Here is a 15,722-nt window from a genome sequence, read left to right as displayed (position 1 = left end):
GGTTGCACACAGTAACAGGAGGTCATGATTTTGAAGTCTAGCACTAATAAAAAAAACTGTAGATGTGTAATGTATATTAGGCACACACAGATTTTCTTTTAAGCTATGCATTAACTATTAACGTTTCAAAAGTTAATTTCCTTTTTAAGTTTTTTTTTTTTTTGGTTTTTCGAGACAGGGTTTCTCTGTAGTTTTGCGCCTTTCCTGGAACTCACTTTGTAGACCAGGCTGGCCTCGAACTCACAGAGATCCGCCTGCCTCTGCCTCCCAAGTGCTGAAATTAAAGGCATGCGCCACCACCGCCTGGCCCTTTTTAAGTTTTTTTTTTTTTTTTTAAAGATTTATTTATTATGTATACAGTGTTCTGCCTGCATGTATGCCTACAGGCCAGAAGAGGGCACCAGATCTCATTACAGATGGTTGTGAGCCACCAAGCGGTTGCTGGTAATTGAACTCAGGACCTCTGGAAGAGCAGTCAGTGCTCTTAACCTCTGAGCCATCTCTCCAGCCCCCTTTTTAAGTTTTTATACAAGTATGTGGTGTATAAAAGGGACAGGGACTCCCTTTTCTCACCATGAACCTTATTTTTTAAATAAAATAGTGCATCTAGGACAATCAGTTACATGATTCATACATCTCTGAATAGTTTTTTCAGTGACAGCTGCCACTTAATTATGCAATATGAATAAGCTTGAGAAATTGTCCATTCCTAAGATTCAACCAAGAATTGGTTAAGGCATTGGATCATTACTTGATTTTTTTTTTAAGTGGTGTGTGGTTGCATCTGGTTTAGAGTGTTTTGATTAATCACTTTGCAAACCAGAAAAGGCATAAAACAATAGCATCTTTTATTTATGATTAGCAAAATTTTTTAATTTTATTTTATAATTAATTTAATTTTACATATCAGCCACGGATTCCCCTGTCCTCCCTCCTCCCACCCCCCCAGCCTTCCCCCCAATCCACCCCCCATTCCCACCTCCTCCAAGACAAGGTCTCCCCAGGGGATTCAGCTCAGCCTGGTAGATTCAGCTGAGGCAGGTCCAGTCCCCTCCTCACTACACCAAGGCTGAGCAGAATGTCTCAGCATAGACCCTAGGTTCAAAAAAACCAGCTCATGCACCAAGGACAGGTCCCAGTCCCACTGCCTGGGGGCCTCCTAAATAGTTCAAGCTAATCAACTGAAGCAGTTTGCTCTGGCCACTTCTAGTTGGCTCTCTGGCCCCTCTGAGACCCTGGATACTTCCTTCTGAGGTTTGTGGAGCTTTGAGGAATCTGAGAGTCACCGCATCTTTTTTTTTTTTTAGTCAATGCCTGGCTAAAACTAGATGTCTTGCCTGGCATGTTAAACCTGGATTTTCCACAAGAATGTCTGATCTTTCTAATCCAGGCAATCAATATTGACAGCAGGCTTCCAGGAGGCAGTTTGGTCCTTATAATCCAAGCAGCATTGGTTAAGATCCAAGCTTGAAACTCCATATGCCTAGGTGGAGAGAGAATCTGAGGACTGACTGAGCTGCTTAGTAACAGCATTGGTACCCACCCCTGGTCCAGGAGGATACTGATGCAGAGGGCTCAAGTAAGATCCACGATCCAGGGCTGGGGAGATGGCTTAGCAAGTTAAAAAGCATCTTCTATATAAGCTCTGTGACCCGGGTTTGGTCCCCAAAACCCACATGAAAAGCCAGATGTGGTGGTGTGCACCTGTAATCCCACCACTCCTATAGCAAGATGGGAAAGTGGAGATAGAATTACGTAGAAACCCACAAGCCAGTTAACCTGGAGTGTGCAGAACAGCGCTGTGGTTATTTGAATGAGAAAGGTTCCTCAAAGCTTCAGTTATTGGCTTTTTATCATAGCAACAGAGAAGTGACTAAGACAAGGAGAAACAGAAAGAGACCAGGATGCAACAAGGTAGAGGGAGAGAACTGACTCCTGACTCCTGAGGGTTCTCCTTTGGCTTCTACATAATTGCTGTGGAGTGTGCAGCTCTCTCTCTCTCTTTCTCTCTCCCTCTCCTAATAATAATAATAATAATAATAATAATAATAATAATAATAATAATAATAATGTTATTTAAATAATAAATTGATTAATATAAGTAATATAATTAATTAAATAATAAATCAAGTTATTATTGTTTTAAAAATCCACAGTCCATGTCCCCACAAACAGGAAGTTGAGTCAGTAGATATTTGACTGGCATGAAGCTTGGATAGAGGTCATGGGGTAAGACCTTTGCATTTAGGGAAGTAGGTAGACAAGGGATCTGAAAAGAGCATTAAACATGAAATAGTATTAACAAAAAGGAACACACAAATCAGTCTGTGGGTCTTCCCTGGGTCTCTGTCCTGTATTCTGGCTTCCTTCCTTGATGCAGGGTCATACCTTCTGTTTTAGTTAGGGTTTCTGTTGCTGTGAAGGGACACCAAGACCACAGCAACTCTTTTATTTTTTTTAATGATTTATTTATTTGTATTTTATATGCATTGGTGTTTTGCCTGCGGGTAGATCTGTGTGAAGGCATCAGAGCCCCTGGAATTGGAGTTACAGATAGTTGTGAGCTGCCATGTGGGTGCTGGGAATTAAACCCAGGTCCTCTGGAAGAGCAGCCAGTGCTCTTAACCTCTGAGCCACCTCTCCAACCCTCACAGCAACTGTTATAAAGGAAAACATTTAATTAGGGATAGCTTACAGTTCAGAAGTTTAGTCCATTGTTGTCATGGTGGGAAGTGTGGCGGTGTGCAGGCAGACATGAGCCATTAGGCCTAGCTTAAGCTGCAAAGCCTACCCCCCAGTGACACAGTTCTCCAACAAGGTCACACCTATTCCAACAAGGCCACATCTCCAATAATGCCGCTCCCTATGAATCTATGGGGCCATTTTCATTCAGACCACCACACTGACTTTCGAGCTACTGCTTTCTGCCAGGTGTGCTTACCCCGAAGAGGATCTCTTCCAGTTTTGTTCTTAAAGATAATCTTAGCCAGCATTCACTTTTCAAGATAGAGTTTAGAATTGGTATTCTGGTTTATAAACAAAAGCATCTTCCTACTGAAATACTGATTTTGGTTCCATAAGTGTAGCTCTGGACTGGAAGTGTAGCTTGGTAGTGGAGTGCTTGCTTAACATACACATGATCCTGGATTTTGATCCTTAGCGACAATGACAAAGAATAAACTTAATGAAAACTGTCAGGTCCAAAGGAAACTCCCATTTCCCCAAATTCCAAAAGGCAGAAGGGACAGTTGGCTATCTGTGGTGCCTATCAGCACACCAGCCTGTATCACAGGTACCTGTTACTCATGTCCAAGTCCAGGCGAGCATCCTAGCTCTTCTCACCTCCTCCCCACACTAAACTCCCTCCGGCTCTTGGGCTTCCCTTCCCCCTCATTCTGCTTGTAACACCCCTGTTTTTGATGTGTTCAAGCTCGTTCTCTCTCTTCCTCTCCCTCTCTTCCTCCCTCCCTCTCTGTTCCTCTCTGCTCTGCTCCTGCACTGTGTTTTCTCTATTCTCTATCCCCTGCTGTTCTCCCTCCGTCTCACAGATAGCCCCTCTCGGCCCAGTCTGCTGGCCCTGTTCAGTCTGCTGCTTTCTCTCTCAGCGCTGACTCTTCCAGATGCCTCTGGCTGTTCTCTCTCTCGTGTCTACAGTGAAAAGCTTCCCCTTAACCATACCATGGAACAGTCATACCAGTTCATACAAAAAGAATTAAAAAAAAAAAACAACTTTTGGGCCTTCTGCTACATGAACATGATCTGTTGTTCCATCTACTGAGAGTCTTCTCTAGAATTTTAAGGATAGGATTTTTGCTTTGGGGTCTTAACACATCTTTTGTTCATGAGTATCTGGATCTATTCTAAACTGTTGTCTTATGAATTCTCATCTTCTAAGTGTTTGTTATTAGTATATAGAAATGCAGCTGTGGTTGTAGCAACAGGGGAGGTTAAGTCTTTAAACATACTTCTCTGTGTTGTTTCCTAAATTGTATTTTATTCTTTTCAAAGAAGATATTTACATACTGAGTGATTCACAGCTGTGTTTAACCCACGCTAATAGTTAGCATTAGTCATCTTCCTTGTGGCTATTCATTTGGTGACTGGATATGCAATGTAACATTCTTTCTTTTCATTGTGTGAATGCAGCAGCTGCAGGTGGTTCCACTTTTTGGAGACATGCAAATAGAACTGGCAAGATACATCAAGACCAGCACTCACTACGAGGAGAACAAGTCCCGGTAGGAAGCGCATCAGCTGCCTGCTAGGGCTTCTTGCCGGGCCCTCTGGGCACCGCCATGGCATACATTTCCTCATCTACAGTAATGCCTTGACATTCTCACACGGGTGGAAACCAGTGTCCCAGATGTGGCTGTTCGTGTTTAAATTCATTGATGAAAGCACTAAACATTTTCATTTCCTTAGTAAAGCAAACCAAATTTAAATGTTCAGTGGCCAGCGACTAGCATGTTGGACAGCACAGCCTTAAAGTGTTTTTATCATTCTAAAGATTTCTGCCACACAGTGTTGGTTGAGAATATAGAAATATGAAAATAGTGTTTTCCTCGACCCAGTGGTGTGGTGAAACATGCCTGTTAGCCAACCCTGGAGAGGAATAGGAATATTCATTTATGTTAACAGTGGTGTCAGCCAACCCCGGAGAGGAGCAGGGATGTGCACGTATATTAACAGAGATGTCTGTCAGCCAACCCTGGAGAGGAGCAGGGATGTGCACGTATATTAACAGAGATGTCTGTCAGCCAATCCTGAAGAGGAGCAGGGATATGCATGTATATTAGCAGAGGTGTCAGCCTACCCTGGAGAGGAACAGGGATGTGCATGTATATTAGCAGAGTTTACAAAATTTTCACCCTAGGGCTAAACCAATCTAGGCCTATTTTTGTAAGGTCCCTAGAGCTGAAACTGGTCTTAAATGCTGTTTAATGGAAACAGTTTTTTTAAAAAAAGATGACTGTAACATCTGTGGCAGAGACACTATGGCCCACAGATCCTGAAGAACTCTGTCTTTATGCAGAGTAATTTCAACTGTGAAGGTTCTGTAGCTTACCATTACAACCTACTATATGCATACAATCATCCTTATTATACATTCTACATAGCCCATTGATTTGTTGAGTGCTCATACCCATAACCAACCTGCATTTACCACTCAGCTGTGAGGTAGACGTTACATTTCTCCCTCAGGGGGTCAGCAGACCTCTCCTAGTGAAAGCTATATAGTACATCCTTCAGGTCTTCTAGGCCTCAGATGGTATCTGTCACATATTCCCCATTTTGTTTTTTTTTAAACAATTCCTTTAAAAAGAATGTAAAATTCATTGAATGTTCCTAGCACCACAGTCTTCCCGCGCTGCAGTTAATGCTGTACCTGGGCACTGTGCTGGTGCCTCGAGTCATCCAGGGCTTTCTCTCCGTGCCCAGGTGGACCTGCACATCCTCAAGCAGCAGCCCGCAGTACAACATCTGTGAGCAGATGATCCAGATCCGTGAAGACCACATGCGTTTCATCTCTGAGCTGGCACGCTACAGCAACAGTGAGGTACCCAGCTGCTGCACCATCCAGGCTGCACCCAGAGCCATGCAGGCACTCGAGTGTTGCTCTTATTCATTTGCACTCCAATATTTACATTAATTGCTTTTTAAAATGTCAGATTTTTTTTTTCAAACTCACTTCTTTAAATTGACCAAAACCTGAATAGGGGAAGATCCTCAAACCCAAACCTAAATACTTAAACAAACAGAACCCTCATAATTGATGCATCAGTGCAGCTTAGTCTTGTCTGCTAAGCTGTATAACATAGAACCTTGCATCAAGAAATCACTGGTGGGGCTAGGGCTGGTAGAACACTTGCCTAGCGCGTATGTGACTGGTGAGTGTCAGCCCCTGTGAAAAGTGGGGTGGGGTGAGAGGGAGGGAGGGAAAAAGGGGCAGGGGCAGATGTGGGTGAAAAACAAGATGAGGAAAAAGAAACTATGGTAGGGATTCCAAAAGAAAAACTTAGGAGAGGGTGAAGCAGTAGAAACTGGATGGAGAGGGAGACTGTTCGGGGAAAGGAGAGGTTTTCTGATCTGCAGGCCTTGGCATGTTTAGAAGGGAAGCCATTCCCAAGGCCTAAGGTAACTGGAGCCTCCAGGTCAGTACAGGGAATCCTCTGTGGGTCTGGATTGGGTTCACTTTCTCTGTCAGTTAAAGAATTAAAAGTCGGGGGAAAAAAATCAAGCACAGCAGGCAGCATCAGGGGAAATCACAGACATAATCAGCCAATGGAAAACACTTGTTAAGGATGGACACACACACACACACACACACACACACACACACACACACACACACACACACACACACACCACAGCAAGGCACATGGAAAGATTCCCTGCAAAGCAGAGGAGGGACTCGAGTTGGTTTCACTTCAAGGGGTGCAGATTTTAAGGGTTCTTGGCGTGCTGGATTGGGGGGAATCTTCTTCCCCTGTTTAGGGTTGGTCAGTTTAAACAAAGGAAGGGAAGCTGATCGACCCACAACTTTGGGTAAATGTGTTCTGGTCTAGCCTTGGACTCCTTGGCCTGGTCTGCCTGTAGGGGGCGCTCCTGGAGGAGAAAGCCTGTCAGACCTTTGTCTCCCTGCCTGTCTTGTCTCAAGCTAGGAAGGTGGGGACAGAGCAGGTTTTATCACCTTTGTTATCTGTCTGTGGTACCTTTATCGGCTTCTCGGGGATCTGTTTAACTCCTAGACCCTTAGTAGGTGCTGTCTGGGAATCAGGGGCCTAGAGTTGAGTTAGGAAGAGGTTTGTGGAGATAACTCCACTTACAGTACAATTCAATTATTGACATTCTACAACTGAAAGATGCTCATACATCTGATGAGCTGTGCAGCCCTCACGCAGTCCATTTTTACAATTCTTATTATCCCAGAGAAATTCCATGCCCATCAGTAGTTCTTCCCTTTCTCCAACAATCTAATTTGTGTCTCTGTGGATTTGCATATTTGGAGCATTTCATATAAGGGAATCGTACAACATATAATGGTCTCTTACAGCTACCTTTTTTCACATACTGTTGCCAGTGGTTTTCTCTAGCGTAGTGTACATCAATTCTTTATTCTATAATGAAATAATACTCTGTCAGATGGGCATGCCACGCTTTGTTTTATCATCGGTTGATGTTTGGGTTATAAGAATGCTCTAGAAAAGTGTATGTATGAGTATTTGTGTAAAAAAACAAAACAGTTTTCATTCCTCTCAGAGAAGAGACTTAAGAGTGGAATTGTGAGTCGTGACAATTGCTCCAAAGACCAGCACTGAAGAACTGACAGATAGTGCCGTTTTACATTCCTGTCAGTAGTGTATATAAGGGTTCTGATTTCTCTGCATGCTCCTCACCTCTGGTTAATGTCTGTTTGGGGGATTATTTTGAAGGTTTTTGGGTCTCACACATAGCCCATTGAACCCTCAGCCTTTTGAGTGTTGGGATTACTGCATGCACCACCACACCCATCTTTTTATTTTTGATCCTGACTCTTGTAGTGAATCTGAAGTGATTTCTGGTTGCGGTTTTGCCATGAGTGTGCTGTCAGGGGCATAGATGAACATGTTTGTGTCTTTCTTCAATATTAGAATTCATTGACTAATGATACATTCACAGATTGTTAATTTTATTGAAAGCGTTTTGCTGTGAAGTTCCAATGTCTTGATAGCTGAGGCAAAGGGAGATTCTTCTATTCTGATCTTAATTTGCTTATATTAACTCCCAGATCACATGTTACAAATCATGTAGTCACTATATCTCTATATATGTGTACGCATAGGTTACAGAATGGCCTCAGAGGGTCAAAGAGGCTGCAGCAGAGGTCAAGTAAATTTAAAAAAAAAAACAAAAAAAAAAACAAAAAAAAACAGGTTTCTCTCTGTAGTTTTGGTGCCTGTTCTGGATCTCACTCTGTAGACCAGGCTGGCCTCGAACTCACAGAGATCCGCCTGGCTCTGCTTTCCCAGTGCTGGGATTAAAGGCTTGCACCACCAACACCAGTGAGTTCAAGTAATTTTAAGAAAGGAAGCCTAGTTGGAGGCAGGCCTAAGGCTGATAGAAATGCAAAGGGCTCTCTTTTGGGGGTCAGAGGCTGAACCCTGTGTGAGGTCTGCAGCAGGCACTTAGGCTGCTGGGTCACAGGTTTGAGCTGAGCCTCAGGGTTAAGTCAAGCTGTAAAAGCAAGGTTCAGGACCAAGGAGGATGTAGCAGCAGAGGGCAGGACGGTCCAGATTGATGAAGAGGTTGCAGTTCCAGATGGCCAGATAAATGGAAGGGTGGATGAATATAGGCTGTGTCAACCATGGGGACCACACTGAGCTGAAGCCCCGGGAAAGTTGGGTTTTCTTGACACACAGACTGGGTGGTCAGGTGACCGTCTAGGTGGGCTGTTCTATGGTGTCGTTTTGTATTCATGTTCATCTCTTTATGGGATCTAAGTGAGGGAATTAAACTCTTTCCTTGGTCTGGTGTGGTCAGATAAGTTCTCAGACCTGCTTTTCCTGTATGATTTTGATCTACCCACGTATTAAAATGATTTTCATTGACTTTGGTAAATTTATGGGATGGCATAAATTTTTACTCTTAGGAATCAGTTATTTATCTGTGTGTTCCTTTTAGGCAGGGCTGTACAGACTTCTCTGCCTTCCAAGAGCCTGAGTCAACCTGTTACTGAGTTTGCCCTCAGAGTAGCGTCAAATGCTGCTTGTAAAATGAAGTTTATGAGGGTTCGACCCAGCCTGAAAAACCAGTTTCTAACACTGTGAAGTAACTTAGACCAGAGCACAGCCTCGTCTCAGCGGGTTTGCATTTAAGCTGTCCTCTGACGAATGCTGTTGAGCATCTTTTCGTGGATTGATTGGCAGTTGGGCATGTCTTTGGCGCATTCAGGGGGCTGAGCTTATAGCTCAGCACTGGAGTGTTTGTCAGCATGTGTGAGGCCCATCCCCAGTACTGTACAATCAAAACAAGACAAATAACAACCCAAAAAACCCAAACAAGAACAAGAATTGAAAGTGGTGCAGACTTGTAACCCCGGCGCCGAGGAAGTATACGAAGTCTGGCGGTGACTTCAAGTCAGTCTGAGCTGTGGAGCAGCCCCTGCTCATTTTGCGGTTTTTTTTTTTTTTGCGTATGTGACTTTGAAATCGATCCCTCAAGGAGCATCTATTTCTGGATGCTACGTGAGCTTTTCCAGGGGAGAGGAACAAATGTCTATTCACCCCAGTTAGTGCACTAATGGCAGACCAAAGAAACCATTCTATCCAAGTCCAGTTGGTGACCTAGTGAGTTTAACTGGGGTTACTTGCAGGAATGTGGATGGTTTACCGATAGTTACATACCACCGAACCTGCAACCATTAACTGCTTACACACCTGAGGGGAAAAGCAGGGCCTCTAGCGACCTCTTCACACAGCCCTCTTGAATGTTAATAGGACCCTTGTGAGAGCTCTAGAGTTCAGGAGGGCTAGGGTGACGTCATATCCAGGGAGCTGTGTTCCACGGCAGTGAGGAAGAAGGGTTTTCTGTTCATGCCTTTGCCTGTGTGCCCTAGGTGGTCACCGGGTCTGGCCGGCAGGAGGCCCAGAAGACAGACGCTGAGTACCGGAAGCTCTTCGACCTGGCTCTGCAGGGCCTCCAGCTTCTGTCCCAGTGGAGCGCGCACGTGATGGAAGTGGTAGGCACAGCGTTCGTTCGCCCGTGGATTTGGGAATTTGAGTCACTAAATATGCAGCTGATTGTTTAGAAGTGCTGTTCCTCCAGAACTCGTCCATGTCACATAAAGGGCCTCATCTTTTCGGATATAAATCTGAAGTGTGGCGTTACGATCATCATCAGGTTTATTTTTCTACACCTGTTTCTTTATTTGAGGCAGGGAGGAGAGCGTGCCAGGGCACACGGTGGGGGTTAGAGGACAACTTGCAATGGCAAGACTGTTTACCAGTGGTCAGATTCGGGTCATCAGGCTGGACGGCAAGTGTCTTTACCTTCTCACCAGCCCTCATTCTTCCGTTTTGACCACCATTTTACTTTTTGGAGTTGTAGCCATTACTATCTTTAAGGTTTAGTAAAAAGTTTCTGGTAGCATATTCAGATTTAAATAACTATAAATTGCATACGTTTTTCCCTGTTAAAAGTTTATTTTAGTCAGGTAAAAATTATCTATTTGGAAGCCTACATGGTCATTTGAAAGGCAAGTTTTCATTTTAAATACAAATTAGTTGCCTAAAGTTTTACTTACTCAGCATACAACAATTTGGATATTTTGCTTGGGTTCGTTCTTAAGCCTGGCTTGTATGACTGAGTGCTGTTTTTGGGAGATAATTTTGTATGTGTGTAAGAGACACCTTGAGAAAGCAGTGTGCGTGTGCGTGTGTGTGTGTGTGTGTGTGTGTGCGCGCGCGCGCGCGCGCGCGCGCGCGCGCACACGAGAGAGAGAGAGAGAGAGAGAGAGAGAGAGAGAGAGAGAGAGAGAGAGAGAGAGAGAGAGTTTCAGAAGGCAGTATATGTTTAAGGTCACCTCTCGGTAGCCTTAGCCATGGTCTTGTGAGTCCAAAATCAAGTATTTTGCTTTCAGCGTGGAATGTCTTTCCTCTTTTTGACTGCATCAGTATTCCTGGAAACTTGTCCATCCGACTGACAAGTACTCCAATAAGGACTGCCCCGACAACGCTGAGGAGTACGAACGTGCCACGCGCTACAACTACACCACTGAGGAGAAGTTTGCCCTGGTGGAGGTGAGAATTCCTGCTCCCTGTTCCCTGTGCAGCTGTATCGCTGCCTTTCAGAGACAACGGGAAAACATGAAGAAACTGTCATTTGGCTTCTGATCATATGGTAGGCAGCCCTGTGCCTCTGAGAGAGAGAGGGAGAGGGAGAGAGAGGGAGAGGAGACAGAGACAGACTGTTAGTTGCTTAGGTATGTGTTGCCAGCCCCTCTGTGCTTGTGAGTAGAGAACAGTTTCTTGGAAGTGGAAAGACAGGTGATAAATTGCGATTTGGTTTCTGCCCCCTGAGGGGAGAGCCATATGGCAGGCTCTGGGTGTTTCCTTGTCATAATGGCTACTAATTCTTGACCCTCACTTGTCTGTTACTCAACAATCTTGAACTTCCTTCCTTCCTTCCTTCCTTCCTTCCTTCCTTCCTTCCTTCCTTCCTTCCTTCCCTCCCTCCCTCCCTCCCTTCCTCCCTCCCTCCCTCCTCCTTTCCCTCCCTCCCTCCCTCCCTCCCTCCCTCCCTCCCTCCCTCCTTCCTTCCTTCCTTTTTTTTTAAAGTTCTTTTTTTCTCCTGGGCCTTCTAAATGGACAAAATTTCTTAGTTCTAGTTTTATGATTGGTGTGTGTGCATGTGTGTGTGGGGGGGTGTTTGTGTGCACGTGTGTGCATATGTGCACCCCACAACATGGGTGCAGGTTCTTTTATGTTTGCCGCATTCTGGGGTCGAACTCAGGTCATCAGGTCCACACAGCAAGCACTTTTACCCACTGAGACAGCTTACCAGCTTTTACCCACTGAGACATCATACACATTTAGAATAAGCCTTTTATATCTCACAGTGAAAGACATTGCAATTTTCTGTCAGGATATATGTAAATCTCAAGGTTATTTTAGAGAGAGTTGATAAAATTCTAATGTACCCCCGCCCCTCTTTAGTATGTCATGTATATATCTCTTCATTTGTTTGGATTTTTTTTTAATGTCTATCATTTATCTCTGGAAATTCAAGATAACTTTTTGTTTTATTTCTAGGTGTTGGCTCTTTTAGCTGGTACAGTTTTAATGTTTCCAAATAACTATTTAAAATGTAAATTTTAAGTATTTTTCTTTCTGTCTACTGACATGTCTGAGCTTATTAATTACAATCTTTATTGAATCTAAGTATTCATAGATTTTCTTTTTTTTTTTTTTTTTTTTTTTTTGCAAGGGGGAGTTTTCTACTTATACCAACCACAAAATCCACAAATGGTGTGTCAGCTTAATTTCTAGCCTTCTCTTTGTTTTTGTACTTACTGGCTATTTGTACACATTCTTTAGAGAAATATCTTTATTCAGATCCTTTACCTATTTTTAAAATTGATTTATTGAGTTGCAAGAGTTCTTTATATATATATGTATACTAGAGACTGGTTCCCTTTTTAGGTATGATTGTTAAAACTACCCTTACGTTTTTTCACCAACTCATCTTGATTACACTATGCTCTGCTTTTTATATTTATTCCTGGATTAAATTATCTAATGATTTACTTAGAAGTTAATGAAATACCTCATCAGCTTAGTGACCGATAGTAGGCCTTCCTTTTTTGAAGATTTTATTATTATTATTACATTTTTATCTTTGCGTATATGTTTGTGTGATTGAATGCCAAGTGTTTGTAGGGGGTTGTCTGTGTATCCTGAAGAAGTCTTTGGATCCCTTGAAGCTGCAGTTACAGGTGGTTGTGAGCCACTCAACATGGGCGCTGGAAATGCAGAGGACGCTGCAAGGACCTGCATGTGTCTTACCTACTGAGCCGTCTCTCCAGCCACAGTCTCTCCAGCCACAGTCCTTAATATACGAGGGTGTGATCATAACAAACTTGTTGATCTAGCTCTTACTGTAAAGGACCCCAACTTTTTTCTTTTGCATGAGAATATCCAGCTGTCCCAGTGTTTAATGAAAGGGTAATCTTTCCCCATTGGACAGTTTTGGCACCTTGTTGATTGCTAAAGATCAATTGCTTGTCAGGATTTCAGATATTACGTTCCATTAATAGAGCTGCAGAGTAGAGGGCATATTCTTTTGTGTTTGAGTGAAATGTTCTGTAGATATCTGTTAAGTCCATTGGTTTAAAATGTCTGTTACCTCAGCATTTCTCTGTTTAGTTTTTGTCTGGATGACCTGTCCCTAGGTGAGTGAGAGTGGGGTATTGAAGTCTCCCACTATCAGTGTATGAGAGTCAATGTGTGATTTAAGCCGTGGTAGTGTTTCTTTTACAAACTTGGGTGCTCTTGTGTTTGAGGCATTGAAATGTCATCTTGGTGGATCTTTTGTCTGATGATTATATAGTGTCCTTCCCTATCTCTTTTGATCAGTTTTTATTTGAATTCTATTTTGTTAGATATTAAAATAACTACACCAGCTTGCTTCTTAAGTAGTCCATTTGCTTGAAATATCTTTTTCCAACCTTTCCCTCTGAGGTAATGTCTGTCTTTGATATTGAGGGTATGTTTTTCATATGCAGCAGAAGGATGGATCCTGTTTTCCCATCTATTCTGTTAGTTTGTGTCTCACTATGGAATTGAGTACACAGATATCAAGTGTTATCAATGACCAATGGTAGTTATTTCTTGTCGTTTTGTTGTTGGTGATGGTGGTGTGGTGTGCGTGCACAGGCGTGCATGTGTGTGCTTCCCTTCCTTTGATTTTGCTGGTGTGAGATTATTTCCTGTGTTTTCATGTGTGTAGTTAACTTCCTTCCTTAGGTTGGAGTTTTCCTTCTAGCACCTTCTGTAGGGCTGGATCTGTAGATTGTTTAAATTTGTATATTGTTTAAATTTGACTTTGTCATGGAATATCTTGTTTTTTCTATCTATGGTGATTGAAAGTTTTGCTGGGTATATTGGTCTGGGCCGACATCTGTGGTCTCTTAGTGTCTGCGAAATGTCTGTCCAGGACTATTTTGGCTTTTAGAGTCTCCATTGAGAAGTTGGGTGTTATTCTAACAGGTCTGCCTTCGTATGTTACTTGGTCTTTTTCCCTTGCAGTTTTTAATATTCTTTCTTTGTTCTGTATGTTTAGTGTTTTGATTATTATGCGGCGGGCACTTTCTTTTCTGGTCTAATCTATTTGGTGTTCTGTAAGCTTCTTATACCTTTATAGACGCCTCCTTCTTTAGGTTAAGAAAATTTTCTTCTATGATTTTGTTGAAAACATCTTTGGGCCTTTGAGCCGATATTTGTCTCCTTCTTCTATTCCTATTATTCTTGGGTTTGGTCTTAGTGTTCCAGATTTCCTGGATGTTTTGTGCCAGGAGTCTTTTAGATTTAACATTTTCATTGACGTGTTCCAGATTTCCTGGATGTTTTGTGCCAGGAGTCTTTTAGATTTAACATTTTCATTGACCATTACATCTATTTCCACTATCGTATCTTCAATGCCTAAGATTCTATTCTCTCTTCTATCTCTTGTATTTTGTTAGTGATGCTTGCCTCTGTAGGTCCTGTTTGCATTCCTGAATTTTTCATTTTCAGAATTCTCTTAGTTTGTGTTTTCTTTATTGCTTCTATTTCCATTTTCAGGTCTTGAACAGTTTTGTTTCCTTCAACTGTTTGTGTTTTCCTGGCTTTCTTTGAGGGATTTATTTATTTCCTCCAATTGTTTGTTTTTTTGCCTGGATTTCTTTAAGGGATTTATTCATTTCCTCTTTAAGGACCTCTATCATCTTCATATAGTTGGTTTTAAGGTCTTTTTCTTATGCAACAGCTATGTTGGGATATTCATGCCTGCTGTGGTAGGATAGCTGGGCTCTGTTGGAGACATATTACCTTGGCTGTTGATGATTATGTTTTTACTCTGGTGTCTCTGTATCTGGGCTTGGGATGATTAAAGGTCTAGGTGCTAATTTCTGGATTTGTCTTTGTTGGGTGGGTGTTTTGTTCCTTGGTTTCTGTTTCCTCTCTGGCGTTTTGGAACGTGTGGTGGTTGTGTATTGCCTGTTTTTCTGACCTGTTCAGCTGATGTGCTCACAGGGAACGCCTGCTGGGGTTGAAAGCTGGGTAACTGGGATAAGTTGGGGAAACTGGGCATGTTGGGTATGGGGTCAGAGAGGAAAGGGAGACCACAGCAGGTTTCCAGCTATAGAGCTGGGGATGAGACTAGGGGGGATTGGATATCAGGAGCAGTAGGAGAGGTGTGGGTCTGCCCTCAGTCTACTTGCTGCCCTGGGAGGAGCTACCCTCAGGGTTAGCAAAGGGTACCTGCTGGAGTTGGGGTCTAGGACAAAGCAGCAGGTCAGGTGAGGGAGGTTAGGGAGGGAAGGAAGGCTGCAGCTGGGGTTCTGTGGCAGCTCTAGGGACAGACTGGGGGATTGGGTCTGGGGGGACAGAGAGGAGCAGGTCTGCAGGCAGCCTACCTGGTTTTTTGACAACTGTGGCCTATGATTTTCTCCTTCTGGTACTTGGAGAGCTAGTCCTTAGGAGGAGGTTTCAGCTCAGACTTGATTGTTCCAAGCCCTGTGTCCAAGTATGTAATGTCTTCAACAAGTACGTAATGCTTCAACAAGTATAATGCTTCAAATTAGGGAAGCAACCAAGAGCAATAGCAGTAGTCTATATTGGGTTTTTTTTTAGGGGAGGGGGGTCTTGGAATCCCCTGACCAACAACTCAAAAAGAGGTTTCTTGTCTATGGCTCTTGCAGGGAGCATTATCCCCAAATTACATTACTTCATTTCATTTAAGTGTGTGTTTGCGTGTATGCGTGCGTGCATGTATTAGATTCATATACACCGTACAATGTTCTGTTACATTTCACGTAAACAAAAAGTGACATGATTTTTCACACATCCTTACTGTTATTCATCTGTACTTTTCATCTGTCCCTCTGTAGTGCTTTCCTTTCCCTGAGCAAGTTACAGCATCTTCCACTCCCCACACCCTCTTCTCTCATTTCCTCTTCATAGGACCTGCTTTCCTCTCCCTACGGC

General features: G+C 43.1%; 1 protein-coding gene across 1 annotated transcript in view; it reads left to right on the top strand.

Annotated features, from left to right (window-relative positions):
• Cyfip1 (cytoplasmic FMR1 interacting protein 1) overlaps positions 1-15,722 on the top strand; it is a 96,529-nt gene that overhangs the window by 43,171 nt on the left and 37,636 nt on the right. The window contains 4 exon segments of the mRNA XM_052762513.1: positions 4,147-4,238; positions 5,440-5,557; positions 9,596-9,718; positions 10,653-10,778. Coding sequence (XP_052618473.1) covers positions 4,147-4,238; positions 5,440-5,557; positions 9,596-9,718; positions 10,653-10,778 — 459 coding nt within the window.

Source organism: Peromyscus californicus, unplaced genomic scaffold (assembly GCF_007827085.1).
Source record: "Peromyscus californicus insignis strain IS unplaced genomic scaffold, ASM782708v3 Scaffold_4__1_contigs__length_199733344, whole genome shotgun sequence".
NCBI classification, from domain to species: Eukaryota; Metazoa; Chordata; class Mammalia; order Rodentia; family Cricetidae; genus Peromyscus; species Peromyscus californicus.
The sequence above is the reverse complement of the archived record's forward strand: the minus strand, read 5'-3'. Positions and strand labels throughout refer to the sequence as shown.